At 35.7% G+C, this 16,510-nt stretch overlaps 1 protein-coding gene across 12 annotated transcripts in view; it reads left to right on the forward strand.

The window, feature by feature from the left end:
• SMARCAD1 (SNF2 related chromatin remodeling ATPase with DExD box 1) overlaps positions 1-16,510 on the forward strand; it is a 78,262-nt gene that overhangs the window by 29,357 nt on the left and 32,395 nt on the right. For 8 of the 12 annotated variants that reach the window (XM_072810227.1, XM_072810231.1, XM_072810229.1 and 5 more), the window contains 4 exons: positions 3,009-3,112; positions 12,337-12,438; positions 13,922-14,003; positions 15,426-15,817. In XM_072810227.1, coding sequence (XP_072666328.1) covers positions 3,009-3,112; positions 12,337-12,438; positions 13,922-14,003; positions 15,426-15,817 — 680 coding nt within the window. Of the gene's footprint in view, positions 1-3,008; positions 3,113-12,336; positions 12,439-13,921; positions 14,004-15,425; positions 15,818-16,105; positions 16,482-16,510 lie in introns of those variants that run through there. The other 4 variants (XM_072810235.1, XM_072810230.1, XM_072810226.1 and 1 more) reach the window with 2 other exon arrangements.

The following is a 16,510-nucleotide window of genomic DNA, read 5'->3' on the forward strand; positions in this document are numbered from 1 at the left end:
CAGAGTGGTAAGTTCAAGTGCCTAATTCGGCTCTAGGCTGGGCATGGAGCCTACTTAATAATAATAGTAATAATAATAATAAAATAAAATAAATAATTTTAAGTAGAAAGTTATAAGGAAAGAATAAATTAGGGTTCTTTTTCGCTTTTTAAGTAAACCTCCATGCTTTATCTTAGAATGGATTGAACCATCGTATCAGTCCTCTTCATCTTTAGTATATTACACTTCTGTGGTGATGTACAGAATGACAGCTTTGCCTCACCAACATAAGATAGCCTTCAATATACAGTAAGACAGGAAACTATTTTGGATATTTTGGGACAGTTTTCCCAAAAATGGCCTTTTTAAATACCTATTAAGAGATTGTGGGCAGTTCTACACATCGTGATGTTGGATATTGGTTTTAGCACAGATTATAATCTTTTATAGATAATATTTCACATACTAAACAATAGGGTTACCTATTCATTGCTTTCTGAAGGTTTTTATTTATGAATACTAGGTTATATAAACAATAGTAAATGCCTCCAAGGTTTTTACACTGTTTTTAAAGGTAATAATATGAATTTATTGATATTGCTAGGAATCTAGTTATTTCTTCCACATCTCTACGTTTGTATAAAAATAAGCAAAACATTTTTATGTGATTGTGATCTTTTTATATTTGCTGTTTTGTAACCTTTTCATTTATTAGACATCTTTCCAAGTTTATTTTTAAAAGTCTACTTGATTTATAACAGTGTGATTTATGTATATGTTCTAATTTGTTTAATATCTTGGGCATTTAGATAGTTTGCCAGAATTCTTGTATGTATAGTTCTATAGAATAAATTCCTAGAGAAATAATTGTTGGACTAAAAGACATCTAAAATTCTGAGATATATTATTTAGATTGCCTTCCAGAAAGGGCATAACAATGCAAAAAGTGTCTTTTTGCCTGTGGTCTGCTAGGACTGTCTGTTTTTTTAAGGATGAAAAATAATGGTATTTTATTTCTCCATTTAACCTATTTTTAATTATTAATGAAGTTGAGCATCTTTTCATTTTTTTACTGTTGAACTGCCTATATGTTCTTTGTTTTCTTTTTTACAGTTTCACATTTTATTTTTTATTGTTAAATACTGAACTTAGATGAAATTTATTTTCATCTGGGGTAGAAGGTACAATTTTAACTTTTTTCTGAAATTGATGGGTGCTCCCAATAAAAGATGGAAATTATGAAACACAATTTGGAAGTGATCTTTAGTGTAAGATATGAACTTTTCTTTAGGTACATGCAAGAAAAAAATATTTGTTGAAGCATAGCTAACACAATGTTGCATTAATTTCAAGTGTATAACAGTGATTCAACAACTATACCTTGCTGTACTCACCATAAGTGAGCACATCTCACAGAGTAGGGAATATTATCAGTGGTTTGTAATAGCATTGTATGGTGACAGATGATAGCTACACTTGAGGTGAGCACAGCATATAGATAGAGATATATGCAAAATTTTAAATTATAAATAGAGTAGATTTAAATGTAGGCAGTGTTGTGTGTTATGTGACATTTTTGTACTAAAATTTTAAATTTGCATTTTCTTCCACATTTATTTGCAAAAGTGTTTTGCCTCTAGCCATTTTAAATACATGTAAATATTTGGTGTCATAATATTTTCAAAAAGGAAAGATACATAAACATAATTAAGATTGAAGAATCTTTTATTGACAAAGCAAAGTTCTTGTTCTTTTAGGGAAGAAACATGTCTAGGTGACATGGCATAAATCATCTAGTTTGAAGCTTTTTTTCAGACTTAGAATATTACTAACAGTGCTTACCCTACCCCAACAAATATATAAGTGATGATCTCTTTTTAAAAAGTGGATAATGGGAATTAGTTGGTATCTGCAGAATGCACATTAACTTTTTGAAAAAATTGGAAGACAAAAATCTAACCATCACACTTACATGATATTATACTTTAAAACATTAATAACATTTACTTTGTTAAAACTATATTACAAAATTTTCAGGCTTAGAACTTAAAAGCTGTCATGTTTACATTTAGTTGGAATATTGTACTTCTACCAGTTTTTTTTATAACCGCAGTTAGGGTACTGATTTAATACTGCAGTTTTGTAAGCTTTAGCAGATGGTTTCATATTAGCAGAGCAGTATGTCGAATTTGCTCTCTAAAAGTAGCTAAGAAATAGAGAAATGTATTCAAAGTATAAATATGTAATATAGCTTGCTTTTTTTGTTTTTTAAGATTTTAGTTTTAAGTAATTTCTACACCCATTGTGGGTCTTGAGCTCACAACCCCAATATCAAAAGTCATATGCTCTACCTACTGAGCCAGCCAGGCACCCCTGTAATATAGCTTCTTGAGATCATGTAGTTTGAGTTTTTCTTTCAGTTATGACAGAATATGTAAATTTTCTATCACTGTTACAGCCTCTATGTTACAGTCTCTTGGCTTTAGGTTAAGAGCATTAATCGCTTGAGCTGTCTGTATTTCACTTCCTCCCCATTTGTTAAATGAGAGAGACTATTACCTACTTTGTAAGTTTATTGTTGAAGATAAATGAAACAACAGTTAATAAAAGCCCTTTGCAAAGCCTGGTACATAGTAAACAATTATTGGTATCAGTGATGGTATTCAAATAAGCTGCACTGATAGGGTTCAGTTTTTTTTCACTGCTGAATACTCAGTCACTGGAGAGAACCCTTTCCTTTCAATATTGCTCTGTAGAATTACTCCTCAGTTTAGTGTTGTAATTATCGTTAAATAAAGTGATGGTTTATAAATAACATCATTTCTACTTTTGAAAGACTGATAAGAGTCTCTATTTTTCCTTTAAACTCAGTTGACATTGAGTATACATGATATATAGAAGAAATAACATTGGGCCTGATGTCAAGAGAACTATCTGTACATGGATACGTTATAATAACATTTTTGCCTTTATTTTATATTAACACTTATAAAAACTGTGCAGACTTTGATTGTTCTTCTCTGTTTTAGAAGGTGGTGGACCCAGGAAAAGAAAATTATCTTCTTCTTCAGAGCCATATGAGGAAGATGAATTTAATGATGATCAGTCTATAAAAAAGAAAAGACTGGATCATGTAAGTTACATTTGAATTGTAGTATCAAACTTAGCTGTTAGGCACAGAGTATCTTGAATCTGTGGATATTAGACCTAAATGAATCAGTCCTTCTCTTTCATAGCCAAATCAGAGTTTGCATTTCTTCAATGACTTTTTGCTTTCATTTTAATTTATTTTGTATTAATTATTTATCTCTAAGTTATAAAAGTAACTATTAGGAATATTCTAGTGGCATGATAAAGTAACTTTGGGAAAATATACTTTTAATACATAGTTTAACACTCACGAAAGACAGCTATTATCACCACCAGCACCATTTCCTCCTCCTCAGAGACCACTATTTATAATTCTTCTAGGTGATGTCTTTGATATTCATGTCTTATCTAAAAATAATTATGGTTATGCATTTATTGAGTTACTCTATAGTTTTCCATTAACTTTCACTTTATGAATAGAACTACAGAGAGGCTTCCCAGTGAAACCAGAGATAGTCCTCCCTGCCTGCATTCAAGACAACACAATTTCTTCTTGGTAATCAAAATCAGTTACCCCAACTTGTGTAGTAACTTTTTTTTTTTTTAACCTGTAATTTAATGGAATAAGAAGCCCAAAGTAGCCAGATGGCAGTCTCTACCCTAATTTACTGAGACAATTGTTATGTCCCTACATGGAAGCATTCTTTTCTTGAGAACTAATACTGATGGGAAGTTGAAATTCTATGAATGGGTTTTTTTTTTAGGTATGAGGAACAGCTGTAGTATAAGAGACTAGGCCCACATTTTAGTTTACAGATATATGTATAATGACTCTGGGGAAAGTAGCATCATATTGATTGCTGATTCAAAGCATTTACTTTTTTCATACATTAGTTTTGTGTGTTCTCTGTAAGTTCATGTGCTGAATTTTCACTAAGTGGTACCACTGTTATCTAAGCCCACTGCTTCTAAGTTTTGAGGCACATGATGAAATCACTGAACTTGGGCATAAATTCATTGATGCACTTCTCTTAGCTCCCTGGTCAGGAACATTATGGTGTCACAGTGTACTATGTGAATTAGGTCTTCTGCATATCTGTATATGATATATTAGTCTCCTAGGGCTGCCATGACAAAGTAGCACAAACTGGGTGTCTTAAACAACAGAAATGTATTGTCTTACAGTTCTGAAGCTAGTGTATCAGAAGGGTTGGTTTTTTCTGAAGAAGGTTTTCCATTATTTTTTGTTTCTGGTGGTTTGCTGGCAACTTTAGTGTTCCTTGGCTATTTAGATCCTTTAGATTTAGAATATTTAGATTATTTAGATCCTTGCCTTCATCGTCATATTGCATGTTGCTTGTGTGCATATCTGTCTCTAAATTTTCCTTTTTATAAAGACATCAGTCATGAGATTAGGGCTCACCTTAATTTTAATTTGATTATCTCAGTCACATTCTGAGGTACTGGGTGATACTCATAACATGAATATTGAAGGTACACAATTCAACCCATAACTGGTATTTCCAGAAGCAAGTAGATAGGAAAGACAGCTTAGGATAGGTTTCTCTTACTATCCCTTCAATGAGGAAAAGGGTCCAATGTAATCAGCCTGCCACCAGACAGTTGACTGACTCCCCCAAGGAATGGTGGTATTATGGAAACTCATTGTTGGCCTTTGCTCTTGGCAGGTCAGGTATTTGTTGGTAGCAATGGTCAGATAAATCTTGGTGTGGGACTGTTTTGTTGATCTGTTGATCTGTCTGCACAGCCTCAATTCCTGTTGCCATGGCCATTTGTATGTAGACCCATTGAACAGGCCAAGTGCCTGTGGTGGTATTGGTATTCACAGAATAGATCATCTTGTCCATCTGATTACTAAAAATGTCCTATGTAGTAGATGCCCTTTGCTGAACATTCTCAAGAAAAATTCTTGCCTTTGCATTCTGTTCTCAGAAAAACTCCTGATAAATTCAACAGTGCATCTCTTTCCCAGACTTCTGGTCACCAGTCTTTTACTCTCCACTTTGGCTTCTGCCCATAATATATCATAGCTGTGTACACCTGGCCATCTCTTTTTATACAAAATGGACAGTAAGATGTACTGCCCAGAGTTGTGCACAGGACTACTCTTTTAAATGAGGTTAAATCATAGCAGTTTACTTCATTTTGGGCTTCTTTTAATGGTATGTAAGCCCTTTGAAAACTAAGGTCAAGAGTTTCCCTCACTTTATTTGATTATAAAGAATTCCTAAAAGAGCCATGGATACTAGTTGAAGGAGGGGCACAGTATAGCAGAAGTAGGTACCATGGGAGTCTGGGACAGTTGCACATGCAACTTACTTGTTCCTCCTGAACCTCCTCAAGTTCAGTTTTAAATCTTCCATTTCCACTTGGTCGGTTGTTGCTGTTCATGCTCAGTTTTAGGCTTGATGGATCAGATAATCAGATCACATAATAGCTCAAGTCTCATGGTCATTTGATGTCCCAAGGTCAACCATTCTGTTCCTGTCAGGACTCCCTATCAAGCCAGCAATTGTTTCACAAAAAGATGTCAATCTGTTCTGTTTTTAAAATGTGAATTTGTTACAGTGCAATAAATATGTTAAAAAGCAATTTTAGAATAACTTAAATTTTGTGTTATTTATGTACAGTTTTGTTTATGAGAAGAACTAGATGAACACAAAACACTGACCCAGCTGCATTGGACCACATAGGAATACACAAAATGCACAGACCCCAAACATCTACTGGCTGCCTCATTTTACCATGTTTATTATCCCACAAGGCTGTGTTTTAGATATTCTTTCACATTGTGAACTTTTCTATATGAAAAAAAAGCATCCATTCAACATCCCAAACATATTTAAGCAATCTCGTTTAAAAATACCAGGCAGTAGGCAGCCTGGGTGGCTCAGCGGTTTATCGCCACCTTCAGCCCAGGGCCTGATCCTGGAGTTCCGGGATCAAGTCCCACGTTGGGCTCCCTGCAGGGAGCCTGCTTCTCCCTCTGCCTGTGTCTCTGCACCCCACCCTACCCCCGTGTGTCTCTCATGAATAAATAAATAAAATCTTTTAAAAATAATAAATTAAAAAAATACCAGCCAGTATGTACAAAAAGAAAGTTAAGTATTGGAAAAAAAACTTGAAACAAATGTTTGGGAAGAAATAAGAATATGTGCTGTATCCCAAGCAACAGGCATAAAGGAATCCACATTGTGGAACATCAGAGACAGAGCCACAAAAATAATTCAGCTGGACTGTTATCAATTGCTGGGAAGTCAGTATGGATAGGCATAAAGAAATAGAAGAAAAGGAAAAATTGTTGAGCGTTTGAATTAGAAAAGTGAAAAAATTAGGAACAACTTCTTCCATATGGATCTTTATATACAAAGCTTTTTTAAGGAAATAACTATCCTGCAGAAGTAGCTTCTTTTGGTGCTAGTAGTGGTTGATTTAATATTTTCAAGTAAGTGCTACAAATTCCTAAGCCATCAGCTGACACACAAAGTGATGAGTGCAGATAGGAAAGCTGCAAAAGAATTTTCCAACTGTGTTACAGAAGTAAACTGAAAGAACAACCATACATTGAATTAAACTGTCAATTTTAATGAAACAGATACCTCTTACAAATGCATGCCTTACAGATCCCAAATATGAAAGACAGAAAACAGGAATTAAGGCTTTATAAGATAGCATTACTGTGATGTTCAGCACTAGTGGCAAGTAGAGATTTAGAGCTAAAACCAATAGTAGTTTATTAGTTACCAAACTGAGTTGAGCTTTTTAAAAGAAAGTCAGCCTTGGAGTTCACTACAGGTATGGGAAAAGTAGATGAATTGTGCATATCTACATTGATATTTTTACTTAATTTTTCTCTGTTGTAAGAGCATTATTGTAAAAAAGAGAGAGAGAGAGAGAGAGAGAGAACATTGCTTAAAAACTCTTATAATGCATCAGGCCTGCCTATTTACAAAAACCGAACTCAACCCCATTATTTTTCTTCTTTTTGCTTCAAAAAACCACCTCTCTGAGATAGCCCTGTGATAAAAGTGTGATTATAGCATTTATCTTACTATTTAGCGTAAGCATTTAATTTGCTAATTGCTGTTACTGAAAGTGAGAATATAGATGTGGTTATAGAATTTGGGAATAGACTTAACATCAGATTGTTCATTTCTACCATTGTAAAAGCCTGGAGTGATAAAAGAGTTTGTGTTATATGGGGTAGAAAGCCCTCCTTGACTTGATTTGCAATTTTGAAAGTTTTTGATTCTTTAGAGTAGTTCTTAAAACTCAGAACAAGCTGTGTTGATATAGGAAAGCAGGTTGGATTTGAGGAAGTAGAAACTGGAGATGTTTAAGAGCTAGGGTCTTATTCTGGTGATCTAACTAATCACAGAACTCTTGCAATAATTTGCTGCTGCTGGATGCAGAAGGTGATGATGATATTGATGGGAAGACTAGAAGGTTACACCATGACAGCTTAATACATCAAGTTAGCAGATGTTTTAAGTGTTACTGAAAACAGATGTACTGCTTGGAAGATAATGGCTTTAATGCTGAATGTAGTAAGAGTCCTGCATTACATTGAGGTGCATTTAGAACCGTACAGACTGCCTGGGTGGCTCAGTCAGTTAAGCATCCAACTCTAGATTTTGGCTCAGGCCATGATCTCAGGATTGTGAGTTCAAGCCCTATATTAGGCTCTCTGCTCAGTGCGGAGTCTGCTTACGATTATCTGCCTCTCCATCTCTCTGCCTCTCCCTCCTTCATTCTCTCTCAAATAAATTTTTACAAAAAGAACCATACAGATAGCATTAGTATGAGAGGAGAGTCTAGCAAAGGAGCAGAAATATATTTATTTTATAATTTCTTATTTATGTCTTCAGCTACTATAGCAGAGATAACACAAGAACAGTGAGCCATGGCATTCCATAGCTGGTGTTAACAGATGTGGTCATTTTCAGTAACTCTTCTACCACTTCTCAGTAACTCACAAGCTGTAATACTTCCAGTGCTAACACCCCCAAACAGACTTCAGTTCATATTTATTATAGTATTTACATATTTCTTAACCATTTAATGTATGTGAAATTGTGCTGCCCTGTTTTTAGGATCCTTTCTCTCTTTAATGTGTTACTGATGAAGTTTTTGAATGTTGTACCTCTAACATGATTTTTCTTAAACTGCAGTTTTGTTTTGTTTTTTTTAAGATTTTTTCTTTATTTATTCATGAGAGAGACAGAGAGAGAGAGAGAGAGGCAGAGACACAGGCAGAGGGAGAAGCAGGCTCCATGCACGAAGCCTGATGTGGGACTCAATCCCAGGACTCCAGGATCACACCCTGGGCTGAAAGCGACGTTAAACCGCTGAGCCACCCAGGCTGCCCTAAACTGTAGTTTTTATTTTCATGATTTTGCACAATGCAGTAATTTTGGAATTGTGTATGTGATGTTTAGCAGAACAGACTGTAGTTTTCAGCAGAAGGTCATTTGACCTTGCTCTAAAAGCTTATGGGTCTCTGCTATGATTTTCCTATTAGGGCTTTCTAGAGACTTCATACAACATCCTTATTAGTCACAGAGCTTCAGGATCATTGCATCTGCTTGTTGCTCATGAAGCCCAAGTGGTAGAGCACCTGTACTACATCCTGGACCTGCTACAGAGCCTTCTCTTAATGTGGGCCCCACTTACAACTGTCACAGTCATAAAAGTTACTTTGTAAATAGAATAAGCACACACCATAGTGAAGTATACCTCGCCTCAGGTATCTAGAGGCTGACCAAGTATTATGCCTCTTCTTAAACAATATGCACCCTTTTTCTTTCCATTTACTTTTTTTTTCTTTCTTTCCATTTACTTTTGAATGACATTTGCAACATGCTCCTGATTGGACCCCCTCCCCGTAAAATTCATGAAAGTGGTAGTCCCCAGAATTTGAGGAGGGTTACTTCTCACTCTTTGGCATACATGCATCTTACTAAGGTACCCACAGCTACCTGCCTACTGCATCCAGTCAGTGTAAGGTCTTCAGTGTAGATGATTAAAGTGAATTCTGTGGACTGTGCAAAACTATCAGTCCTAGAGTACTGTATGAGGAAAGAACAGGAGAGTTACCATAGCCGTGAAGACACTGACCTACCCAGATGAAAACAAATTGCTTTGGCATGTACTTCTAATTGAGATGGGGACAATAGGGGCAATGGCAGCCTCTGTGGATACTGGAGGCAAGGTATACTTCACTATGGTGTGAGTTGCTTAATCTGTTTATAAAGTAACTCTTAACAATCTAACAGATTGTTATAACTGCACAGTTATATTGATTTGCTCTAGTAAAAATTCCACATCTGGTATAGTAGTTACAATTGGGGTCATCACTTCTTTGTTTATGATAACCTGAAATAATCCCCCAAAGGCCATCATCCAGTTTTTGTATAGGCCAAGGAACCACATGACATTGGAATTAGGATATGATATCCATCTCAGTTCCTTCAGGAATATGGTGCTGCTGCTGCTGCTGTGTGTGCTTCTCCTTCTCCCCCTCCTTGCCCCCCCTCTGTCCCCTCCTCAGTTTTATGAACTTGGATTTGTTCTTTTCCTAAAAACAAATTGCTCCCTGGGCCAATGAGCTAATATGAGATTGCTGCCAGTCCTAACTATGTCTGTTCCAACTCTGCATTCTGAAATGGGAAAAATAGCCACAGGATCAGTTCATAACCCTGCAGCCCACTGGGACAGATTTAGGCCCAAGTCCATGTGTCACCTGGCATCTGTAAAGCTCTAGCGTAGCCACTGGATTGTAGAGGTGTTTTAAGTCACCAGGGATTAGCAGAGCTGGCAGAGTGTCAGATCTGAGACCAGACAGCAAGTGAGAATGTTTAATTTGGGTTGTAATATACTTGATTCCCAAAAGTTATTTACGGTTTTCCAAATAGCAAACTGTTTTTATGGAGGTGAAATTCACATAGCATAAAATTAACATTTACAGGGCAGCCCAGGTGGCTCGGCGGTTTAGCGCCACCTTTAGCCCAGGGCGTGATCCTGGAGACCTGGGATCAAGTCCCACATCGGGCTCTTTGCATGGAGCCAGCTTCTCCCTCTGCCTGTGTCTCTGCCTCTCTCTCTGTGTCTCTCATGAATAAATAAATAAAATATAAAAAATAATTTAAAAAATTAACATTTTCAAATGAACGATTCATTGCCAGTTTGTACATTTGCAGTGCTGTGCAACTACCACCCCTGTCTAGTTCTAAGATCTTTTTATCACCCCGTAATAGCATGTCCTACCTTTTAAGGAGTTGCTCTCCTGTCTCTCTTCCCTCCTCTTCCCCCCCTGCCCCGCCCCTGGCAGCCAGTCCACTTTCTATGGATTTATCTATCCTGAATATTTCATGTGAGTAGAGAAGGCACACAATAAGTTACCTTTTGTGTCTAGCTTTCACTTAGCACAGCATTTTCAGAGGTTCATCCACATTGTAGCAAGTATCAGTACCTCTTTTTTTTTAAGTACTTCTTTTTTTAAGGCTGAATAATATAGCATTTTATGTATATACCACAGTTTGTTTATCCATTTGTTCTTTCATGGACATTGGATATTAAAACCAGGAAATGTGCTGTGTGAATGACTAAGATTTAGGAAACATTTACATGGTGGAAAAACACCCGTGTAGAGTTAGATACCGAAGTTTCTATTCCTGCCTCAGATGGTTCTTATCTATATCTGTGGCCTCTCAAAGGTTAGTTCTTAAAGTTTCAGTGTCTTCAGCTGTTAAGTGAGGATAGTAGTATGAATTTTTGAGAGCTTTGAAAGGCTTTCTCCATATTAGTGTTGTATTCCCCAGCTCCAAATCCTTTGCTTTCATAATAAAGACTGACCTCAATTTAGCACTCCAGGCCAAATGTAGTACTAGCTCTGGTTTAATTTTGCAGCCTTGTAGCCTATCCATGGTTTCTGTTCTTCAACCCAAAGGGCCATTTACTATTAGAAAAACTCATGCAGTTTTCTTCTTCCTACTCTAAACTTCCACAGTATTTTATTTGTGTCTGTCTTGTGGAACTCCATCATACCTTTGTGCAGGAGAGAAGTATCACTCACAATTTATGGGTAGTGAAAGGAAAATAACATTTAGTTGTTGGATAAGAAATGAGGTAGAAGAGAAAAAAATGAGGCTGTATTTTTCTATACCTTGCTTACATGGCATGTGGTACAGTTCTAAGCAGAGTTAGAGAAATGTTTTTTTGATTGACCAAACTGCAGGATTTTTCTGAAGCATAAACCCAAAAATCTTTTTTTAAGATTTATTCATTTGGGAAGCCTGGGTGGCTCAGTGGTTGGAATGCCTGTCTTAGGCTCAGCTTGTGATCCTGGGGTTCTGCAGTCAAGTCCCACATTGGGCTCCCTGCATGGAGCCTGCTTCTCCCTCTGCCGGGGTCTGTGCCTCTCTCTCTCTGTGTCTCTCATGAATAGATAAAATATTTTTAAAAGAACACTTATTCATTTATTTTGAGAGAGAAAGTGTGTGGTAGGGAAGGGCAGAAAGAGAGAGGGAGAGAGAAAGAGAATCTCAAGCAGTCTCCCCACAGAGCCTGTCTCATGGCTCCATCCCATGACCGTGATATCATTACCTGAGCTGAAACCAAGAGTAGAACACTTGACTAGCCACCCAAGCACTCTTTAAATGTAGAATTTTAAAGTCTTTTTTAGTCAAGTGACAAGAAAGAGATTGTATGAATAACTATAATTATTACCAGATTAATGTTTTTGTTTCACATAAGTTTATCATTGTGTTACTTTTATGTTGTGGCTGAACAATTAATATTTAAGCCATTCTGTGAATCAGTACCAAACTGAAAGTAAACTTTTATCTCTCAGTACTTGAAATTTGTATGGAGGTGTAAAATTGTAATAGATATCTGAATCTTTTTTTTTTTTTTTTAATTTGCTGTTAGCTTGGTAAGACTTCAATATACCTGAATTATTTGGAGTAATTTGAGGAACATTCTAGTCTTTTAGCAGATTTATCTCATGTTGACTGTTTTATGAAGTTTGAGTTATTAAATAGGCAGTCAAGGTCTTTTTGTAATCTTAAAGGAGCAATATTTTTTATCCTTTAAGATCTATATTTGTCCGTTTTTCACAAGAAACAGGAAAACATTTTTGGATTCTTAATGTGGCAAGTTCCAAATCAAGTCAAATATAAATGTAATTGTCTTAAGACTTAACATTATAGATGATCTCCTTAATTGGTTCTTTTTTCTTTCCAATAGGGAGAAGAATCAAATGAGTCTGCAGAATCTAGTAATAATTGGGAAAAGCAAGAAAGTATTGTATTGAAATTGCAAAAGGAATTTCCTAATTTTGATAAACAGGTAGGTAGTCATGAACAGAAATTACTCAGTGTGTACTAAATGTTTGAAACAAAATAGCGTTTGAAATAAACTGTATAAAGCCTTAGGGTATGTTTTCCATTATTCTAATTAAATATACTCCTTTATCAATATTATAAAATACTTTTATACTGTTTGTTCTTTACATTATTTGCCTTAATTGCTAACTGTATCAGCATAATAACCATAATCGTAACAAACATAACAATTGGAACTCGTGAATAAAATGTGGATATGTAGTAAGCCAACTCAGCTGTTTTAGCTTTTTTCATATTCTTGTCCTTTAAATTTCTCATTAAGAAATTTTATTTATTTATTATTTTTTTTAAATTTATGATAGTCACAGAGAGAGAGAGAGAGAGAGAGAGAGAGAGAGAGGCAGAGACACAGGCAGAGGGAGAAGCAGGCTCCATGCACCGGGAGCCCGACATGGGACTCGATCCCGGGTCTCCAGGATCGCACCCTGGGCCAAAGGCAGGCGCCAAACCGCTGCGCCACCCAGGGGTCCCATCATTAAGAAATTTTAAAGTGTGGGATGCCTGGGTGGCTCAGCGGTTGAGTGTCTGTCTGCCTTTGGCTCAGGGTGTGATCCTGGAGTCCCAGGATCGAGTCCCACATCGGGCTCCCTGCATGGAGCCTGCTTCTCCCTCTGCCTGTATCTCTGCCTCTCTCTGTCTCTGTCTCTCATGAATAAATAAATAGTTAAAAAAAAAAAAAAGAATTTTAAAGTGTTAGGGGTGCCTGGCTGGCTCAATTGGAAAAGCATGACTCTTGATCTTGATTGTGGGTTCAAGCCTCACACTGGGTGTAGAGATAACTAAAAAAAAAAATAACCTTAAATTCTTTTTTGTAAATATAGTACTGCATTTCAGCACTTCAGTATTCCATAAGCTTTGTTCTACCTGGTAAATAGTAGCAGTACTTTCAGAGTCCATATGAGAACTCATGCCAAGCTTGCCATTGCTAAAAGGGCCTCTGTTGAATCACCTGATTGTATGTTGAAGCCCATTATTTGTTTAGTATTTAGAATACATTTTACACTTGCATTGATTTATTCAGGTATGTGCACACATAGTACATTAGCCAAATTCTGATGAGCTAAATGCAAAATTTGTTATGTTGTGTCTTTACATGTGTTGAAACTGTATGTTTTGAAGTTGACACTTTGTAAAAGCCTAGCTGCATGTTGAAATTTAATTGAACAAACATTTTTGATCCTGGTGTTCAGAGCACTTCATTGGGAGAGTTGAAATGCAAAAAAAGTCTAGCTTCCTTTCCTTTGAAGACTTAAAAATTCACAGAGGTGAAATTTTATATACACAGAAAGCATTTGTAAAGCAGCATATAAACGTGAAATATTTGATACAAATTTTCAAGTGATTTACTTATTTTTAAAAGAGCATAAAAGTATTCTACAAGTTGTTAATTTTAGACTTTTAACAAAGGATCAATGACTTATTTCTAGGAGCTAAGAGAAGTACTCAAGGAACATGAATGGATGTACACAGAAGCTTTAGAATCTTTAAAAGTGTTTGCAGAAGACCAAGGTAATTAGCTTTTCTGTCCTAGAAAACATACTTCCCATTATGTTCTGTATTTTGGTATATAAGAAAAATGTAAACCTATTAGCTAATACAGAGAACAGTATTGCAAAAGACCTTGGAAATAATGATGTAAAAAATTTTTAAATGAGCAGTTTCAAATGTTTTGGCCTGTTCTTTAATGACAGTGTAAAATGAAATAGTTAATATCTTTTTCTATTTGGCTTTTTTTGATAGCTAAGGCTACTTTTAAATTACCATGTTTTAATTGAATGTAAAGGAAACTTTTTTTTTGTATTTTAGCAGTTCGCAGGATAGATCTTATGATTGCTGGTGGTTTATAATCACAGTAATGTAGGTGTCCTAGCCTGCTCTTACATGAATATCAAAAGCACCAGAATCAAAAACCTAAAAGATGAGTATCACTGGCTTGGAAGAAAGTCCCTAAACCTGTATTGGAGCACTTTTAACTTTTAGAACCAAATGGTAGAGGAAAAAAGTACTGAAGAAGAGTTGAATCACATATCCTTATGAAGAGCTGATCGAATTGATTCTTGTTTAATTGCAAAGCCTGCTTATAAAGCCCAGTACAGTGGCTTTAGATGTTTTTGTTTTCTAATTCTTTTACAAAATACTTAGTACTAGTGCTCTTGATGGCACACAGAATGATATTGTGTGGGGAAAAAGAAAGCCACCAATATTGCCAATTCTGAGTCTGGAGAAGTGATTCAAAAGAAGTAGATTGTGAATGTGAAGTACTTGAGGACTACTTTGTTCAATTTATTTTTCTCTCTTTTATATATGCACAATAATGAATGTATGATAATCAGTGTGTAACTCTAAAGCACTCTGAATAAAATAAGCATTGTAAATGGTAAATTACTGTGTTATAGATTGACGGTAAGAAATAACAGTATCTTCAATCACAGGCATCTTAGAAATCTATGGAATATGATTAATCAGTGATAAAGTAGCAGTGTTATATAATAATAGTGTATTTCAATAGAAGGAGATGGCAATGGAATATTAATAGGAATTATTTTAATTTAGGGTGAATATTGTTTTCCCTATACCTCTCAGTGTTGGCATAGAGATGGGGCTGCTGAGTAGCGTTTGGGATATCTTACAGATATGTAGCTGCCATTTATATTCTCAGGATGTTTGTTAGAAAATGGAGGGTTTATTCAATGTTTTTTAAAGTTATCACCTGTTTTTGAAACTAATTATTTCAACTCATTATACAGCTTCAAATTCTACTTTAGTATTTCTCTTAAAACATATTAAGATTTAACAAATTATAGTTGAATTTTATATTCCAAAGGAAAATAACACAATTAGATAGTTTTTTAATCTTATTTGAAGGCTTTTGTCTTTATATTTAATTTATGTCTTTCAAACTTAGTTATTTTTGTCTTTCTTTCTACACAGATATGCAATATGCTTCACAAAGTGAATTTCCAAATGGAAAAGAAGCTTCTTCAAGAAGTCAGAATTATCCTAAAAATGCAGCTAAAACAAAACTGAAACAGAAATGTTCCATGAAACCACAAAATGGTTTTAACAAGAAGCGTAAAAAAAATGTATTTAATCCTAAAAGAGTTATTGAAGACTCTGAATATGATTCGGGCTCTGATGTGGGTAGTTCACTAGATGAGGACTATAGTAGTGGTGAAGAAGTGATGGAGGATGGCTATAAGGGTAAAATTCTTCACTTTCTCCAAGATGCTTCAATTGGTGAACTTACTTTGATTCCTCAGTGTTCTCAGAAAAAGGCTCAGAAGATAACAGAACTCCGGCCCTTTAATAGTTGGGAAGCTCTGGTAAGGCTACATTATTTTTTTTTCCCCTGTGTGTGTGTGTTTGTTTAATTCACAGTACGGTTTATAGTCAAGGTGTCTTCAGCCCAGGGAAGCATTGATGGGTGGCCTTATCCTGTGTAGAGGCAAACATTACTTTCATTGTAAGCCAATAGTATTTCAAATAGTGTCATATGACCTAATTTTGAATGAATTAAGGGGTGATTTTCCTGAGAAAAACCCAACCTGATTGGCTGGGCATACTGTCACTCATTCTTTTGCATAGAAACTTGGTTCATTTCACTGCAGAAGAAGAAATTAGAGCTTACATTTAGGAAGGAGTTGTTTGCTAGCCTGTTCTGATCTGTTACTGCTGAGACACCATGCAGAAGGCAAGAATGTGGCAGAAATGTTACTACAACTACTTGAAGAGCAATAGCAACGTCCAGGGGAGCTCCATGATTGAAAATGCCAGGCTAAGTGTTTTATGCTTCACCACAAAGAAGCAAGTGTTTATTTTCTTTTTCTTTTAAAAGTGACAGCTCAGTCTCTAACATGTTTTTCTTGGTTAAACAACACGGCCATTTTATGGAGTGTAGCAGGCTGCAGCATTTTTAATTGGAAAAAATAGAAAAGTGTGTGAAGCCTAGAATTCAAGCGTTAGGTGAAGGGAAGGCATAATCAACTGGTAAGTACACTTTGCATGATCATTTTATG

The sequence above is a fragment of the Canis lupus genome, chromosome 33 (assembly GCF_048164855.1).
Source record: "Canis lupus baileyi chromosome 33, mCanLup2.hap1, whole genome shotgun sequence".
In the NCBI taxonomy this organism is placed as follows: Eukaryota; Metazoa; Chordata; class Mammalia; order Carnivora; family Canidae; genus Canis; species Canis lupus.